Source organism: Ranitomeya imitator, chromosome 1, assembly GCF_032444005.1.
Source record: "Ranitomeya imitator isolate aRanImi1 chromosome 1, aRanImi1.pri, whole genome shotgun sequence".
NCBI lineage: Eukaryota > Metazoa > Chordata > Amphibia > Anura > Dendrobatidae > Ranitomeya > Ranitomeya imitator.
In genome coordinates, this window is record NC_091282.1 from 338,171,218 (window position 1) to 338,189,383 (window position 18,166).

Sequence of the window (18,166 nt, forward strand, 5' to 3'; positions counted from 1 at the left end):
ATACAGTATGGAGCATCATGTGTGGCCATTATACAGTATGGAGCATCATGTGTAGCTATTATACAGTATGGAGAATCATGTGTGGCCATTATACAGTATTGAGCATCATGTGTGGCCATTATACAGTATGGAGCATCATGAGTGGCTATTATACAGTATGGAGCACTGTGTGGCCATTATACAGTATGGAGCATCATGTGGGGCCATTATACAGTATGGAGCATCATGTGTGGCCATTATACAGTATGGAGCATCATGTGCGGTCATTATACAGTATGAAGCATCATGCGCGGTCATTATACAGTATGGAGCATCATGTGCGGCCATTATACAGTATGGAGCATCATGTGCGGTCATTATACAGTATGGAGCATCATGTGCGGTCATTATACAGTATTGAGCATCATGTGTGGCTATTATACATTATGGAGCATCATGTGTGGCCATTATACAGTATGGAGCATCATGTGCGGCTATTATACAGTATGGAGCATCATGTGTGGCCATTATACAGTATGGAGCATCATGTGTGGCTATTATACAGTATGGAGCATCATGTGTGGCCATTATACAGTATTGAGCATCATGTGCGGTCATTATACAGTATGGAGCATCATGTGCGGCCATTATACAGTATGGAGCATCATGTGCGGTCATTATACAGTATGGAGCATCATGTGCGGTCATTATACAGTATGGAGCATCATGTGCGGTCATTATACAGTATTGAGCATCATGTGTGGCTATTATACATTATGGAGCATCATGTGTGGCCATTATACAGTATGGAGCATCATGTGCGGCTATTATACAGTATGGAGCATCATGTGTGGCTATTATACAGTATGGAGAATCATGTGTGGCCATTATACAGTATTGAGCATCATGTGTGGTCATTATACAGTATGGAGCATCATGAGTGGCTATTATACAGTATGGAGCACTGTGTGGCCATTATACAGTATGGAGCATCATGTGGGGCCATTATATAGTATGGAGCATCATGTGGGGCTATTATACAGTATGGAGCATCATGTGTGGCCATTATACAGTATGGAGCACTGTGTGGCCATATTTTTTTGTTTATAATTATTCTTTATGAACAGTGTGATCAGCAGTGCTAAATGGGTGTGGTTGGGATGTGAATATGGGTGTGGCTAGTGAATGGGTGTTGTCAGAGGCGTGGCCTAAAATTTGCAAACTTTGTCCCTCTTTCCCAGCTTCAAAAGTTGGGAGGTATGCCTACCTTTCCCATACTGATGGCCCAGCTAATCTACTAGGCATTATTGAATGGAGAACCCCTCTGATTTGGGGGTCTGTGACTCTGATTTGGGGTCTCTGACTCTGATTTGGGGTCTCTGACTCTGATTTGGGGTCTCTGACTCTGATTTGGGAGTCTCTGACTCTGATTTGGGGTCTCTGACTCTGATTTGGGGGTCTGTGACTCTGATTTGGGGTCTCTGACTCTGATTTGGGGGTCTCTGACTCTGATTTGGGGGTCTCTGACTCTGATTTGGGGTCTCTGACTCTGATTTGGGGGTCTCTGACTCTGATTTGGGGTCTCTGACTCTGATTTGGGGGGTCTGTGACTCTGATTTGGGGTCTCTGACTCTGATTTGGGGGTCTGTGACTCTGATTTGGGGTCTCTGACTCTGATTTGGGGTCTCTGACTCTGATTTGGGGGTCTCTGACTCTGATTTGGGGTCTCTGACTCTGATTTGGGGGTCTCTGACTCTGATTTGGGGTCTCTGACTCTGATTTGGGGGGTCTGTGACTCTGATTTGGGGTCTGTGATGCTTTTCCCACTACTCAATCCTGATAATTGTCCACTCCGGGATCTTCCTCTGCTCCACAGTGGGAGGTGGGGGTCAGGCATGTACAGCACAGGAGGACCCCCGGGGCATGACTGCCTGCAGCGGTGACCTGGGCGCGTGCACCTCTGACCCCTCCGCACCGAGCTCCGTTATCCACCTCCGGGAGGAGGAGCCAGCGATCAGTGCGGGGACTGAGCATCATCCACCGGGGCCAGGAGCAGCTCCAGCAGCGGCCATCCCTCCTCAGCCTGGGCGGGATACGTGTGCTGTGGGCCCGGCACTGGGAGCCGGCCTGTGAAGCAGCAGCGCCCGCACCTGCCTCCTGCCCCCGGGACACACGCTGCCCCCGGGACACACGCTGCCCGTCTGCTGCCCCCGGCACCGCTCACCCCTGATCATGGCCTTAGTGACTCTCCAGCGATCCCCGACGCCCAGCGCCGCCTCCTCCGCCAGCACCAGCGAGGTGAGAGCGTCCTCCCGCAGCCGGGGCTCAGGAGAGATCGGGGCAGCTGCAGCATACGTAGGCCCCGGCCCGGACCGGCCAGTGCCGGCTCTGTGCCAGCAGTGTCACCTATCACCGCTGCTGGGTACCAGGCTGAGGATGCCCAATGCTGCCTCTTCTAATGTACTGATGGAATTGTATGAAAATAGACTCTGTGGTATTGTTTTATAGACTCCTGGCACAGCTGGTGCCAAGTATCAGATCCTGGCATGGGCACAGCTGGTGCCAAGTATCAGATCCTGGCATGGGCACAGCTGATGCCAAGTGTCAGATCCTGTCATGGGCACAGCCGATGCCAAGTATCAGATCCTGTCATGGGCACAGCTGATACCAATTGTTGGACCCTGTGCTTGAAAAATGTGTGCACTACAAACTAGTGGTGCCCGGGTAGGTTCCCAAACCGTAGTGATAAATTAAGCATAACCCGGCAATCAACTAATATTTGAGTAGATTTATTGATCCCGATATATAACAATCACTTATAGAGGGATATGTAATGGTGAAAGACGGCTGTATAAGCCAGTAGTGATAGCGAAAATTACATGGAAGGATTTCCAATAAAGGGTAAGACGTTGCCTGTGTCCCGAGTGCTGCCACGGCGTCCACAGCTGTAACAGCGGGCACAGCTGATACCAAGTGTCAGATCCTGTCATGGGCACAGCTGATACCAAGTGTCAGATCCTGTCATGGGCACAGCTGATACCAAGTGTCAGATCCTGTCATGGGCACAGCTGATACCAAGTGTCAGATCCTGTCATGGGCACAGCTGATACCAAGTGTCAGATCCTGTCATGGGCACAGCTGATACCAAGTGTCAGATCCTGTCATGGGCACAGCTGATACCAAGTGTCAGATCCTGTCATGGGCACAGCTGATACCAAGTGTCAGATCCTGTCATGGGCACAGCTGATACCAAGTGTCAGATCCTGTCATGGGCACAGCTGATACCAAGTGTCAGATCCTGTCATGGGCACAGCTGATACCAAGTGTCAGATCCTGTCATGGGCACAGCTGATACCAAGTGTCAGATCCTGTCATGGGCACAGCTGATACCAAGTGTCAGATCCTGTCATGGGCACAGCTGATACCAAGTGTCAGATCCTGTCATGGGCACAGCTGATACCAAGTGTCAGATCCTGTCATGGGCACAGCTGATACCAAGTGTCAGATCCTGTCATGGGCACAGCTGATACCAAGTGTCAGATCCTGTCATGGGCACAGCTGATACCAAGTGTCAGATCCTGTCATGGGCACAGCTGATACCAAGTGTCAGATCCTGTCATGGGCACAGCTGGTGCCAATTGTTAGATCCTGTCATGGGCACAGCTGATACAAAGTGTCAAATCCGGTCATGGGCACATTGATACCGAGTGTCAGATCCTTTTATGGGCACAGCTGATACCGAGTGTCAGATCCTGTCATGGGCACAGCTGATGCCAAGTAGGAGATGAGATCCTGTCATGGGCACAGCCGATGCCAAGTATCAGATCCTGTCATGGGCACAGCCGGTGCCAATTGTTAGATCCTGTCATGGACACAGCTGATACCGAGTGTCAGATCCTGTCTTGGGCACAGCCGATGCCAAGTATCAGATCCTGTCATGGGCACAGCTGTTGCCAATTGTTAGATCCTGACATGGGCACAGCTGGTGCCAATTGTTAGATCCTGTCATGGGCACAGCTAATACCGAGTGTCAGATTCTGTCATGGGCACAGCTGATGCCAAGTGGGAGATCAGATCCTGTCATAGGCACAGCTGATGCCAATTGGGAGATCAGATCCTGTCATGGGCACAGCGAATGCCAAGTGTCACATCAGATCCTGTCATGGGCACAGCGAATGCCAAGTGTCACATCAGATCCTGTCATGGGCACAGCTAATGCCAAGTGTCACCTCATATCCTGGCATGGGCACAGCTGATGCCACTTTTGTGAGTGGAGTGACAGGGACTGCAGGAGAATCAGCGTGTATAGGGTCTTACCGGATGTGCACAGTAAGATACTACTTAGATCAGACTAACCTGATGTGTCTATAGGAAAAGCTTGGAGTGTGAGCGTCATCTGCAGCCGATCCACGGGTCAGTCAGTGACACTAAATAGTGGGATATTAGTGGATGGTTTCCACGCAGCTAGATGAACTTGAGACATATAATCCGGTGAAATAAGTGAAGGTTATTGATTTATTGGTGGAATAAACTATGACCTTTCACTTATTTCACCGGATTATATGTCTCAAGTGCATCTAGCTGCGCGGAAACCATCCACTAATATCTCATTATTTAGTGTCTGCATACATGGCAGGACGTGCCTCACCCCCATATATTATAGTTAGGGGAAGGTATGAATATTGGGGGTGGGGGACACAACCTGGCCATCCTGCCCCATTAACCCAATTTAGGTAACTAGTGTCTGGCTGCCATCGGGGTGGTATTATGCCAACGTATGTCATGAACGGAGCCTAATACACTAATCTTTAGGTTTTGATCACATGGAGTTTTTTGGCCAAGTGCAGCCCTCCGCTCTCTCTGGCAGTCCCATAGACAATAATAGGCCCGGCCATTGCTCTCTTCGATGGGCCACTCCAGGGGTCAAATGTGTACAGTATTTCAGCGTTGGATAATATGGTGCGTACAGGGGCCTCCTCTATCTGATAAAATACACAGGTGATGGGGGGTTGACTATGGAATTCAAATAAACAGTTTGTTTTTAGCTGGTTACCATGGGAATGCATATGTTTGCCTTAGGCTACTTTCACACTAGCGTTTTTTTGAATACGTCACAATGCGTCGTTTAGGGGGAAAAACGCATCCTGCAAAGTTGTTTGCAGGATGCGTTTTTGCCCCATAGAGTAACATTACCGACGCATTGTGACGTATTGACACACGTCGCAACCGTCGTGCGGCGGACCACCGGGAGCAAAAAACGTTACATGTAACATTTTTTGCTGCCGACGGACCGCTTTTTCCGACCGCGCATGCGCGGCCGGAACTCCGCCCCCACCTCCCCACACCTCACAATGGGGCAGCGGATGCGCCGGAAAAATGCATCCGCTGTCTCCGTTGTGCGGCGCATTCACCGCTAGCATCGGAATCTCAGCCCGACGCATTGCGACGGGCCGAATCCAACGCTAGTGTGAGAGTAGCCTTAGAGCTGTAGGATCAAGACTACGGTATTTTGAAATTTGCTCCTATTTTGCTCTAGATATTTTGATGTATTAAAAATGTTTGGCGGCAAAAGTGAACATGGCAGAATATACTTTGTGTTCAAGGGTATATCACTAGTGGATAAGGAGCGGCGATCAGTGTAAGGCCGGCGTCACACTCAGCGTATAAAAATACGGTCCGTAATTTACAGCCGTAATACGCAGAAAAGTCCCCAAAATAGTGGTCTGTATCTCCTCCGTAGGCAGGGTGTGTCAGCGTATTTTGCGCATGGCATCCTCCGTATGTAACCCGTATGGCATCCGTACTGCGAGATTTTCTCGCAGGCTTGCAAAACCGACATACGGATATCCAAGGGATCCATGTACTCAAAAAATAATAAAAACATATGTACTGTATGTGTATGTATATATATATATATATATATATATATATATATTAATATTTCATCCAGCGCTAGATAGCTTAAAAGCCGGTAATTCAATTGCCGACTTTTGCTATCTCCTTCCAAAACCCGACATATGAGACATGGTTTACATACAGTAAACCATGTCATATTCCCATTTTTTTTTTTGCATATTCCACACTACTAATGTTAGTAGTGTGTATGTACAAAATTTGGGCGTTCTAGCTATTAACTTAAAGGGTTAAATGGCGGAAAAATTTGTTGTGTGATCCCGCGCAATTTTCTCCGCCAGAGTAGTAAAGCCAGTGACTAAGGGCAGATATTAATAGCCTGGAGAAGGTCCACGGTTATTGCCCCCCCCCCCTTCCCCCCTGGCTAAAAACATCTGCCCCCAGCCACCCCAGAAAAGGCACATCTGGAAGATGCGCCTATTCTGGCACTTGGCCACTCTCTTCCCATTCCCGTGTAGCAGTGGGATATGGGGTAATGAAGGGTTAATGTCACCTTGCTATTGTAAGGTGACATTAAAGGGAACCTGTCACCCCGTTTTTTTCAAGATGATATAAAAATAGCGCTAAATAGGGGCAGAGCTGTGCTTTAAATTAGTGTATTTTTGGAGCCTTTAATCCCCACCTATGCTGCCGAAATACCTTTGTAAAGTTGCTGTTTTGGGCTGTCACTCAAGCTGGTGTGGTCATATGGGCGTGGTGACAGCGCTGTTTCTCCCCCAGATCTCCGTTGGTGGAGTAGTGGTGTGCGCATGCCCAACAGGCGAATCCAGTGGGCAGGTGAAGGAAAAGAGCGCGATCTGCGCTATTCCGCGGTTTATTGGTGGGCGCGGCCATCTTTGTGAGGCCGCGCGTGCATCGATGGTGCTTCTCGGCTTCCCGGGGCTTCAGGAAAATGGCCGCGGGATGCCGCGCGTGCGCAGATGGAGATCGCGGCTGCCATTTTCCTGAAGCCCCGGGAAGCCGAGAAGTACCATCTGCGCACGCGCGGCCTCACAAAGATGGCCGCGCCCACCAATAAACCGCGGAATAGCGCAGATCGCGCTCTTTTCCTTCACCTGCGCACTGGATTCGCCTGTTGGGCATGCGCACACCACTACGCCACCAACGGAGATCTGGGGGAGAAACAGTGCTGTCACCACGCCCATATGACCAGACCAGCTTGAGTGACAGCCCAAAACGGCGACTTTACAAAGGTATTTCGGCAGCATAGGTGGGGATTAGGGTTGAGCGACCTTGACACTCTCTCTCTCTCTCTCTCTCTCTCTCTCTCTCTCTCTCTCTCTCTCTCTCTCTCTCTCTCTCTCTCTCTCTCTCTCTCTCTCTCTCTCTCTCTCTCTCTCTCTCTCTCTCTCTCTCTCACACACAACTGAAAAGCTGGTGTTACACAGTGCAAATCGCTACAGCGCACAAGCGACAACATGGCGATAGGCGTACACGCCCCTAAGACCTATGTCATCACTCTGCCCACGCCCCTTCATTGGCTGAAAAAAATGGCGCCAAGCGCGTCATACGGAACGCGACTTTGGCGCGAAAGTCGCGTACCGCATGGCCGACCCCACACAGGGATCGGGTCGGGTTTCATGAAACCCGACTTTGCCAAAAGTCGGCGACTTTTGAAAATGAACGATCCGTTTCGCTCAACCCTAGTGGGGATTAAAGGCTCCAAAATTACACTAATTTGAAGCACAGCTCTGCCCCTATTTAGCGCTATTTTTATATCATCTTGAAAAAACGGGGTGACAGGTTCCCTTTAAGCCAGATTAATAATGGAGAGGCGTCAATTATGACACCTATCCATTATTAATCCAATAGTCTGAAATGGTTAAAAAAAACACAAACACATTATTAAAAAGTCTTTTAATGAAATAAAAACACATGTTGTTTTAATATTTTATTATTCTGGTAATCCACCTGAAGACCCTCGCTCTGTGACAAAGAAAAAATAATAAACCAACAATATCCATACCTTCCGAGGATCTGTCACATCCCACGATGTAAATCCATCTGATGGGGTTAATTTTTTTTACAGCCAGGAGCTCTGCTATAATGCAGCTATGCTCCAGACTGTAAAACCCCGGGGAATGAATGGAAACTAGGTCAATTACCTGTAGTTACCTTCATTCGCGGTGATGCTCCCTCTGCTGGTTGTCCTCATATGAACTCGAGCCTGGGAACTTTTCTGATTTTTTTTTTTTCCCACGCTTGAAGGACATCCAGCAGAGGGCGCCTCACCGCGAATGAAGGTAACTACAGGTCACTGACCTAGTTTCCATTCATTCGCTGAGGTTTTACAGTCAGGAACACAGCTGCATTATAGCAGAGCTCCTGGCTGTAAAAAAAAAAAAAAATTAACCCCTTCAGATGGATTTACATCGTGGGACGTGACAGATCCTCGGAAGGTATGGATATTATTGGTTTATTATTTTTTCTTTGTCACAGAGCGAGGGTCTTCAGGTGGATTACCAGAATAATAAAATATTAAAACAACATGTGTTTTTATTTCATTAAAAGACTTTTAATAATGTTTGTGTTTTTTTTTAACCATTTCAGACTATTGGATTAATAATGGATAGGTGTCATAATTGATGCCTCTCCATTATTAATCTGGTTTAATGTCACATTACAATAGCAAGGTGACATTAACCCTTCATTACCCCATATCCCACCGCTACACAGGAATGAGAAGAGAGTGGCCAAGTGCCAGAATAGGCGCGTCTTCCAGATGTGCCTTTTCTGGGGTCACTGGAAGCAGATGTTTTTAGCCGGGGGGGCCAATAACCGTGGACCCTCTCCAGGCTATTAATATCTGCCCTCAGTCACTGGCTTTACTACTCTGGCGGAGAAAATTGCGCGGGAGCCCACAACAAATTTTTCCGCCATTTAACCCTTTAATTTAATAGCTAGAACGCCCAAATTTTGCACATACACACTACTAAAATTAGTAGTGTGGAATATGCAAAAAAAATTGGAATATGACATGGTTTATTGTATGTAAACCATGTCTCATATCATGTCGGGTTTAGGAAGGAGAAAGCAAAAGCCGGTAATTGAATTACCGGCTTTTAAGCTATCTAGCGCTGTATAAAATATTAATATATATACATATATGTGTCTACTGATAGATATATATATATATCCCTATACTATGTGTACACATTTATTTTAGCTATTCTATTGTAAGCTGTCAGTGTGATTTTACTGTACACCGCACTGAATTGCCGGCTTTTCTCTCTAACACCGCTGCGTATTTCTCGCAAGTCACACTGCTGGTCCGTGTGTAATCCGTATTTTTCTGGCTTCCATAGACTTTCATTGGCGATTTTTTTTTTTTTTTTTTTTTTGCGCAATACGGTGACAAACGCAGCATGCTGCGATTTTCTGTGGCCGTAGAAAGCCGTATAATACGGATCAGTAAAATACGGCAGATAGGAGCTGGGGCATAGAGAATAATTGGGCCGTGTGTAATGCGTGTTTTACGGAAGTATTTTATGCGCTCATACGTCCGTAAAACTCGCTAGTGTGACGCCGGCCTAATCCAAAAAGATCTGGAGTAAGAAGGGACCACTACCCCTTTAATTCTGTCATTTAATTGGGGTCCTAGAAGAAATATTGTATTAAAGGAGTATTCCGGGCTACTGGAATTATTCCCTATACTCTGTATAGGTAATCACTTTTAGATTGGTGTGTGTCCCACCAATGGCCACATCGGAGGTTTGTGCCCCTGTCCCTTCAGGGGCTGGAAGACCGTGACCAGAAGAAATGAATGGAGCAGCGATGTGTAGTGCGGTGCCCAGCTTTCTTCTTCCATGCCCTAGTCTGTGACAGGGCACATGCCAAGTGACTCAGTGGCAGTGCCACATCAATGGTTGTGTGCATGTCAAATCAAAAAGGAGGAGATAAGCGACTGCCAGGCACAGGGCACTATTTATCAGCCTGACCAATCCATTCATATTGTCCCCATAGACCAATGTTTCCTCTCTTCTGACATTACTAGTGGTGAATAGTAGTGATGAGCGAAAGTGCTCAGATAAAGTGTTATCCAAGTATGCTCAGGTGCTAACCGAGTGTCATCGGTGTGCTCGAAAAATATGTTCCAGTCTCCACGGCTGCATGTCTCACAGTTGTTCGACAGCCGCAATACATGTGTTTCATAGGCAATCCCTGTATGTGTTGCGGCTGACGAACAGCAGTGAGAAATGCAGCCGTGGGGACTCAAACATATTATTCGAGCATACCAAAGACACTCGGGTAGCACCCAAGCATGCTCAGATAATACCTAGTCCAAGCATGTTCGCTCATCGCTAGTGGCAAACTGATTTCAGCCCGGTCAAAGATGGTTGGCATATCCCAGCTAAATTATAGTGCTGCGATGTGTTACCTGCCCCACCACCCAGCTTCTTGGCAATGGGAGTCGGTGCATCGCCATGAATGGCCACCACTAGATAGTTTTGCATCTGAGAACATAATTGTTGTTATGGTACACACGTGGTCATAATTGTTGGTACCCCTCATTTAATGATGCAAAAACCCACAATGGTCACAGAAATAACTTGAATATGACTAAAGTAATACATAAAAAATCTATGAAAATGAACAAATGAAAGTCAGACATTGCTTTTCAACCACGCTGCCACAGAATTAAAAAAAAAAAAGCAACAAAAACTCATAAAATAGGCCTGGACAGAAATGATGGCACCCTTAACTTAATATTTTATTGCACAATCTTTTGAGGCAAAAATGATTCCTGTAACTGTCAGTGAGACTTCTGCTTCTCTCGACAGGAATTTTGGCCCACTCCTCAAGAGCAAACTGCTCCAGTTGTCTCGTGTTTGAAGGTTGCCTTTTCCATGTTTCAGCTCTTTCCAAAGATGCTCAATAGGATTTAGGTCAGGGCTCATAGAAGGCCACTTCCGAATAGTCCAATGTTTTCCTCTTAGCCATTCTTGGGTGTTTTTGGTCATTATCCTGTTGCAAAACCCATGACCTGAGACTGAGACCAAGCTTTCTGACACTGGGCAGCACATTTCTCTCTAGAATCTCTTGATAGTCTTGAAATTTCATTGTACCCCGCACAGATTCTAGACACCTTGTGCCAGATGCAGCAAAGCAGCCCCAGAACATAACAAAACCTCCTCCATGTTTCACAGTAGGGACAGTGTTCTTTTCTTGATATGCTTCATTTTTCTATCTGTGAACATAGAGCTGATGTGCCTTGCCAAAAAGTTCCGTTTTTGTCTCATCTGTCCATACAACATTCTCACAGAAGCTTTGTGGCTTGTCAACATGTAATTTGGCAAATTCCAGTCTGGCTGTTTTATGATTTGTTTTCAACAATGGTGTTCTTCTTGGTTGTCTCCCATGAAGTCCACTTTTGCTCATACAGCGACAGATGGTGCGATCTGACACTGAGGTTCCTTGAGCTTGAAGTTCACCTTTAATCTGTTTAGAAGTTTTTCTGGGCTCTTCTGTTACCATTCGTATTATCCGTCTCTTTGATTAGTCATCAATTTTCCTCCTGCGGCCACGTCCAGGAAGGGTGGCTACAGTTCCATGGATCTTACATTTTTGAATAATATGTGCAACTGTAGTCACAGGAACATCAAGCTGCTTGGAGATGGTCTTATAACTTTTACCTTTAACATGTTTGTCTCTAATTTTCTATCTAATCTCCTGAGACGATTCTTTCCTTCGCTTCCTCTGGTCCATGTTGAGTGTGATACACTCCATGTTACCAAACAGCAGAGTGAGTATCTGTAGCCCTATATACAGGCCCACTCATTGATTCCAAGATTGTAGACCCCTGTGATGCTAGTTCGTGGACACACCTTGATTTAACATGTCACTTTTGTCACATTAATAATTCTTTGGAAGCATGGTTGAAATGCAATATCTGACTTTAATTTGTTCATTTTCATACATCTTTTATTTATTCTTACTTTTGTCAGATTCAAGTTATTTCTGTGACCATTGTGGATTTTTCTGTCTTTAAACGAGGGGTACCAACAATTTTGACCACATGTGTATATAGGAGACATAATGACCAATCACATATAACCGGATATGAACTGTGATCTGAGCCAATATGTGCTGATCATGTTTCCGAGTTCTGTCATTTTTCCTTTACACAATTGGCATGCTTCATATTACACAATCAGCTTGGCATTGACCCTCAGTGGAAATGCCGTATTCATGGTAAACCAGTAATAGAGTGGATTTACTGTGCAAAATATCCAGATGGCAGGAAGCTTAGATCAGGAGATGTGAGGTTAAACATGAGCTTATGTCACATGCCTTGCGTCTGTGTGTACTGTACTCAGGGGTTTCCTACCTTCGGCCAACATGATCTCCAATGTGTCTCCCATCTGAGTGCTAGATGTGATTCCAGCCCATTGATGTCATGACAAAGTGGCTCAGACATTCCCGCTCCCAATCGCTCTAGTGAAGTTTTGCTTTGAAACATCTTTTATGTAAAAATCAATGCCATGATGATATTGGAAGCGCTCACCCAACATGTGGAAGTATATTACGCCAAGGGTGCGCTTGCTTGTTAGGAAGTGCACGAACATGAAACTTGAACCCCAAGAAGAAAAAGTCGTGGAATTATGGAAATCACCGGATGGATAAACATGTTACTGATATGAAAATGATGAAAAAAATGGAAACAAAGAGCCAGATTCATCAAAGCTTTATGCTACAATTCTGACCTAAAAGCTTTGAAAAGTCACAAAATTTAGACCCAACTCTGAGTTGGGAAAGGGCTTGGTGGCCACCATAACAAATGGAAGCGTTCACTGCTCCACAAGTCTTACTCTAGTAGGGGCTGGAGTAGGATTTGTGGCGAGGGGGACAAAGAGGTGTACGCTGTTCATCTGGAGCGGAGTCATGAAGTGGAGTACGCCTGACTTCAGCACACCCCTCATCAAGATTGCGGTGAACAATGCTGGTCTTGATGAATTGGGCCGAAAACTTTAAAAAAAATCTCGATTTATTTATTCGGTATCAAGTATGAGCGCCATGTGCAGAGATGCACACACTTACACGACACTTGGCATGTTATCAATGAAGTTATTAAAGAGAACCTGGTATTAGAAAATTTCCTATGAAAGTAATCCCGTTACCCGAGTCATCGGGGCAGTATGATATACTGGTCAAGTCATCAAGTCATGGTGTGAAGAGGCAACCGTTCCCTTTATTTGATCTCTCCAATCAGATGATGTCTTAGAAATCCAGTGCAGACACTGCATGGTCCGGTCCCAGAACTCCTGTGAGTTTGAGGGTGAGGTGTATACTCCTGGGCTCACGGTACATAACAGAGGCGCCCAGATCATGCAACTGTATGCGATGGGTTTCTAAAATGTCGACACTAGCGTCACTTGGCTGGAGAGACCAGTCAAAAGAATGGACACTTTTTCAAACCATGACTTGGTCGGTATACTGTACTGCCATGGAAAGAAGGGTCAGCAGAACTTACCTATGTCCAGGTAACGCTGGCACTGCAGCCTGTTCCAGTTTCTATTGATTATCACATTTTCCGTAATGTAATGTTTAGGGGTCGAGTAGCATTGTGGAATCAGTGTGGATTTGTATGGTGGATCATAATCAGCCTGGAAAGGAGCATGGTGTGGATCTTCTGATCTGCAGCATGCTTGCTAAAAGGCGGAAAGGTTGTATATTTTCATTGCAATGCATTGGGTGTAATCTACAGTGAAATCCACATAGAATACATGGTTTGTACCACAAATTTGTAACGACCCTGCCCAGGACCCACTGGGAAATCAATTACTCAAGAAATAAATCTAACAAATCTGGACTTGGCCTAAGATCTCAGTCACACTTTATCTGTTCTGTTCTTTCTTTCCTGCTGATAGAACACATATAGATGAAACGGTCAATACACTAAACGTATTTATTTATTTTTGTGGACTGGTGGTCAGCCAAAAAAAGAGACTAGGCATGGCCTAAGTTGTTCTGAATTACGGTCCAAACTCATCAAGTAAATTGATCTGCCAAAAAATGGCCAGCAAACTGATGACATCTGAGGTTCATCCATGTATTGTCCAACTTTCACTAATGCTAGAAGAAGCTTGGGAAACCTCCATATTTTTTTCCCATGTGAGCCAGCCTTATGACACATATACAGGGTGGAGCGCGGTAATTTGCTGATTTGGGAATGAAATAAAAAAATTATGATCATTAGAAAAATTTATTTTATATTTTAATTATACTGAACAGTAATGGAATTTTTAAGTTACATGGTTTTAAATAGTGTATCTGGCAAATGTCGACCTTCGCTATCCACACACTGCTGCATACGTTTTCTGAAGTTTTCATGAACTCTAACAAGCATGTCCACTGGTATTCTGCCAATTTCAGCTTCAATATTGTTCCTTAGGTCTTCCAAGGTGTTGGGACGGTTGATATACACCTTAGACTTAGACGCACCACACAGTGACGCGGTCCGAATGCAGAGGTCTCTCGTGAACTTCTCTGGGGTTTGTTTCACTCCAGTAACGCATATTTTGTTTGTTTACACACCCACTGAGGTGAAAATGTGCCTCATCAGAAAAAAACACAATTGCGTCACGGGGTATCGTTGCTAACATGTCTTCACAAGAGGTCCGCCGTGTCAAATAGTCCCATGCTGACAAATGTTGGACCACGCACATTTTATACGGGTGAAAATTCAGTTCATCATGAAGAATCCGGTGGAGAGAACGTCTTGAAATGCCAAGAGCAAATGATTGCTTCCGAGCAGAGCGTTTCGGAGATTGCAGTACTGCTGCTCTAACTCTCTCGATGTTTTGTGGTGTTGTAATCCTTCTCTCAGGTCCCCTTCGTACACATGACACATTCCCTGCTGTTCTGAATGCATTCACCCAATTTACAATTGATTGCCGTCCAGGAACACGTCCGCGTGGAGGAACAGCGAATTGTAAACAAAAAGCACGCTGCACTGCAATGATCGAGTGGGCATTTGAAAAATACGCTTCAACACAAAATGACCTCTCCTCACGTGTCCACTGCATGATGGCAACTGAAAGGCAGAGGAATACAAATCTCCCATCAGCCACTGTAAGCCACACCCACTCTCCCCTCTCTTCGACCGACAGTGCCGCCACAGCATGCAGTGCAAAAAAGCAAATTACCGCGCTCCACCCTGTAGATGGTAAAGAGAAATAGACAAACCAAAAATAGCTGAAAACACTGTAGATCCGTGTTATAAGTACAAGAAAAAATACTGATATTTGAACTCAGCCTAAGACAATGTTTAGGCAGGATTTTGTGCAAACACTTCTCTTTAACCCCTTCCCGACCTTTGACGCCACGTAGGCGTCATGAAAGTCGGTGCCAATCCGACCCATGACGCCTATGCGGCGTCATGGAAAGATCGCGTCCCTGCAGATCGGGTGAAAGGGTTAACTCCCATTTCACCCGATCTGCAGGGACAGGGGGAGTGGTAGTTTAGCCCAGGGGGGGTGGCTTCACCCCCTCGTGGCTACGATCGCTCTGATTGGCTGTTGAAAGTGAAACTGCCAATCAGAGCGATTTGTAATATTTCACCCATTATAACGGGTGAAATATTACAATCCAGCCATGGCCGATGCTGAAATATCATCGGCCATGGCTGGAAATACTAGTGTGCCCCCACCCCACCCCTCCGATCGCCCCCCCACCCCCCCGATCTGGCCGGTACACTGCTCCGGCTCCCCTCCGCCCTGTGCTCCGCTCCCCCCCGTGCTCGTGTCCGCTCCCCCCGTGCTCCAATCACCCCCCCGTGCTCCAATCACCCCCCCTGCACTCCGATCCACCCCCCCCCGTGCTCCGTTCCACCCCCCCGTGCTCCATTCCAGCCCCCCCGTGCTCCGTTCCACGCCCCCCGCGCTCCGTTCCACCCCTCCCGCGCTCCGATTCCCCCCCCCGTGCTCCGATCCCCCCCCCCGTGGTCCCCCCCCACCCTATCATACTTACCGATCCAGCCGTGGTCCCGTCCGTCTTCTCCCGGGCGCCGCCATCTTCCAAAATGGCGGGCGCATGTGCAGTGCGCCCGCCGAATCTGCCGGCCGGCAGATTCGTTCCAAAGTGCATTTTGATCACTGAGATATAATCTATCTCAGTGATCAAAATAAAAAAAATAATAAATGACCCCCCCCCTTTGTCACCCCCATAGGTAGGGACAATAAAAAAATAAAGAAATTTTTTTTTTTCCACTAATGTTAGAATAGGGTTAGGGTTAGGGGTAGGGTTAGGGTTAGGGTTAGGGGTAGGGTTAGGGGTAGGGTTAGGGTTAGGGGTAGGGGTAGGGGTAGGGTTAGGGGTAGGGTTAGGGTTAGGGTTAGGGCTAGGGTTAGGGGTAGGGTTAGGGGTAGGGTTAGGGTTAGGAATGTGCACACGTATTCTGGTCCTCTGCGGATTTTTCCGCTGCGGATTTGATAAATCCGCAGTGCTAAACCGCTGCGGATTTATGGCGGATTTACCGCGTTTTTTTCTGCGCATTTCACTGCGGTTTTACAATTGCGATTTTCTATTGGAGCAGTTGTAAAACCGCTGCGGAATCCGCACAAAGAAGTGACATGCTGCGGAATGTAAACCGCTGCGTTTCCGTGCAGTTTTTCCGCAGCATGTGTACAGCGATTTTTGTTTCCCATAGGTTTACATTGAACTGTACACTCATGGGAAACTGCTGCGGATCCGCAGCGTTTTCCGCAGCGTGTGCACATACCTTTAGAATTAGGCTATGTGCACACGGTGCGGATTTGGCTGCGGATTCGCAGCAGTGTTCCATCAGGTTTACAGTACCATGTAAACATATGAAAAACCAAATCCGCTGTGCCCGTGATGCGGAAAATACCGCGCGGGAACGCTGCGTTGTATTTTCCGCAGCATGTGAATTCTTTGTGCGGATTCCGCAGCGTTTTACACCTGTTCCTCAATAGGAATCCGCAGGTGAAATCCGCACAAAAAACACTGGAAATCCGCGGAAAATCCGCAGGTAAAACACAGTGCCTTTTACCCGCAGATTTTTCAAAAATGGTGCGGAAATATCTCACACGAATCCGCAACGTGGGCACATAGCCTTAGGGTTAGGGTTGGAATTAGTGTTGTGGTTAGGGGTGTGTTGGGGTTAGGGTTGTGATTAGGATTATGGCTACAGTTGGGATTAGGGTTAGGGGTGTGTTGGGGTTAGTGTTGGAGTTAGAATTGAGGGGTTACCACTGTTTAGGCACATCAGGGGTCTCCAAACGCAACATGGCGCCACCATTGATTCCAGCCAATCTCGTATTCAAAAAGTCAAATGGTGCTCCCTCACTTCCGAGCCCTGACGTGTGCCCAAACAGTGGTTTACCCCCACATATGGGGTACCAGCATACTCAGGACAAACTGCGCAACAATTACTGGGGTCCAATTTCTCCTGTTACCCTTGTGAATCTAAAAAAATGCTTGCTAAAACATAATTTTTGAGGAAAGAAAAATGATTTTTTATTTTCACGGATCTGTGTTGTAAACGTCTGTGAAGCACTTGGGGGTTCAAAGTGCTCACCACATATCTAGATAAGTTCCTTGGGGGGTCTAGTTTCTAAAATGGGGTCACTTGTGGGGGGTTTCTACTGTTTAGGCACACCAGGGGCTCTGCAAACGCAACGTGACACCCGCAGACCATTCCATCAAAGTCTGCATTTCAAAAGTCACTACTTCCCTTCTGAGCCCCGACGTGTGCCCAAACAGTGGTTTACCCCCACATATGGGGTATCAGCGTACTCAGGAGAAACTGGACAACAACTTTTGGGGTCCAATTTCTCCTGTAACCCTTGGGAAAATAAAAAATTCTGGGCTAAATAATTATTTTTGAGGAAAGAAAACGTATTTATTATTTTCACGGCTCTGCATTATAAACTTCTATGAAGCACTTGGGGGTTCAAAGTGCTCACCACACATCTAGATAAGTTCCTTTCAGGGTCTAGTTTCCAAAATGGGGTCACTTGTGGGGGGTTTCTACTGTTTAGGCACATCAGGGGCTCTGCAAACGCAACGTGACGCCCGCAGAGCATTCCATCAAAGTCTGCATTTCAAAACGTCACTACTTCAATTCCAAGCCCCGGCATGTGCCCAAACAGTAGTTTACCCCCACATATGGGGTATCACCGTACTCAGGAGAAACTGGACAACAAATATTGGGGTCAAATTTCTCCTGTTACCCTTGGGAAAAATAAAAAACTCTGGGCTAAATAATTATTTTTGAGGAAAGAAAACGTATTTATTATTTTCACGGCTCTGC

The 18,166-nt window shown here is 46.5% G+C and overlaps 1 protein-coding gene across 1 annotated transcript in view; it reads left to right on the plus strand.

The window, feature by feature from the left end:
* The first annotated feature begins 1,846 nt into the window (after positions 1-1,846).
* The window catches only part of SSH1 (slingshot protein phosphatase 1), a 63,970-nt gene continuing 47,650 nt past the window's right edge, over positions 1,847-18,166 (plus strand). The window contains exon 1 of the mRNA XM_069759619.1: positions 1,847-2,277. Within this exon, the coding sequence (XP_069615720.1) occupies positions 2,212-2,277 (66 nt within the window). The 5' untranslated portion in view covers positions 1,847-2,211. The remainder of the gene's footprint in view (positions 2,278-18,166) is intronic.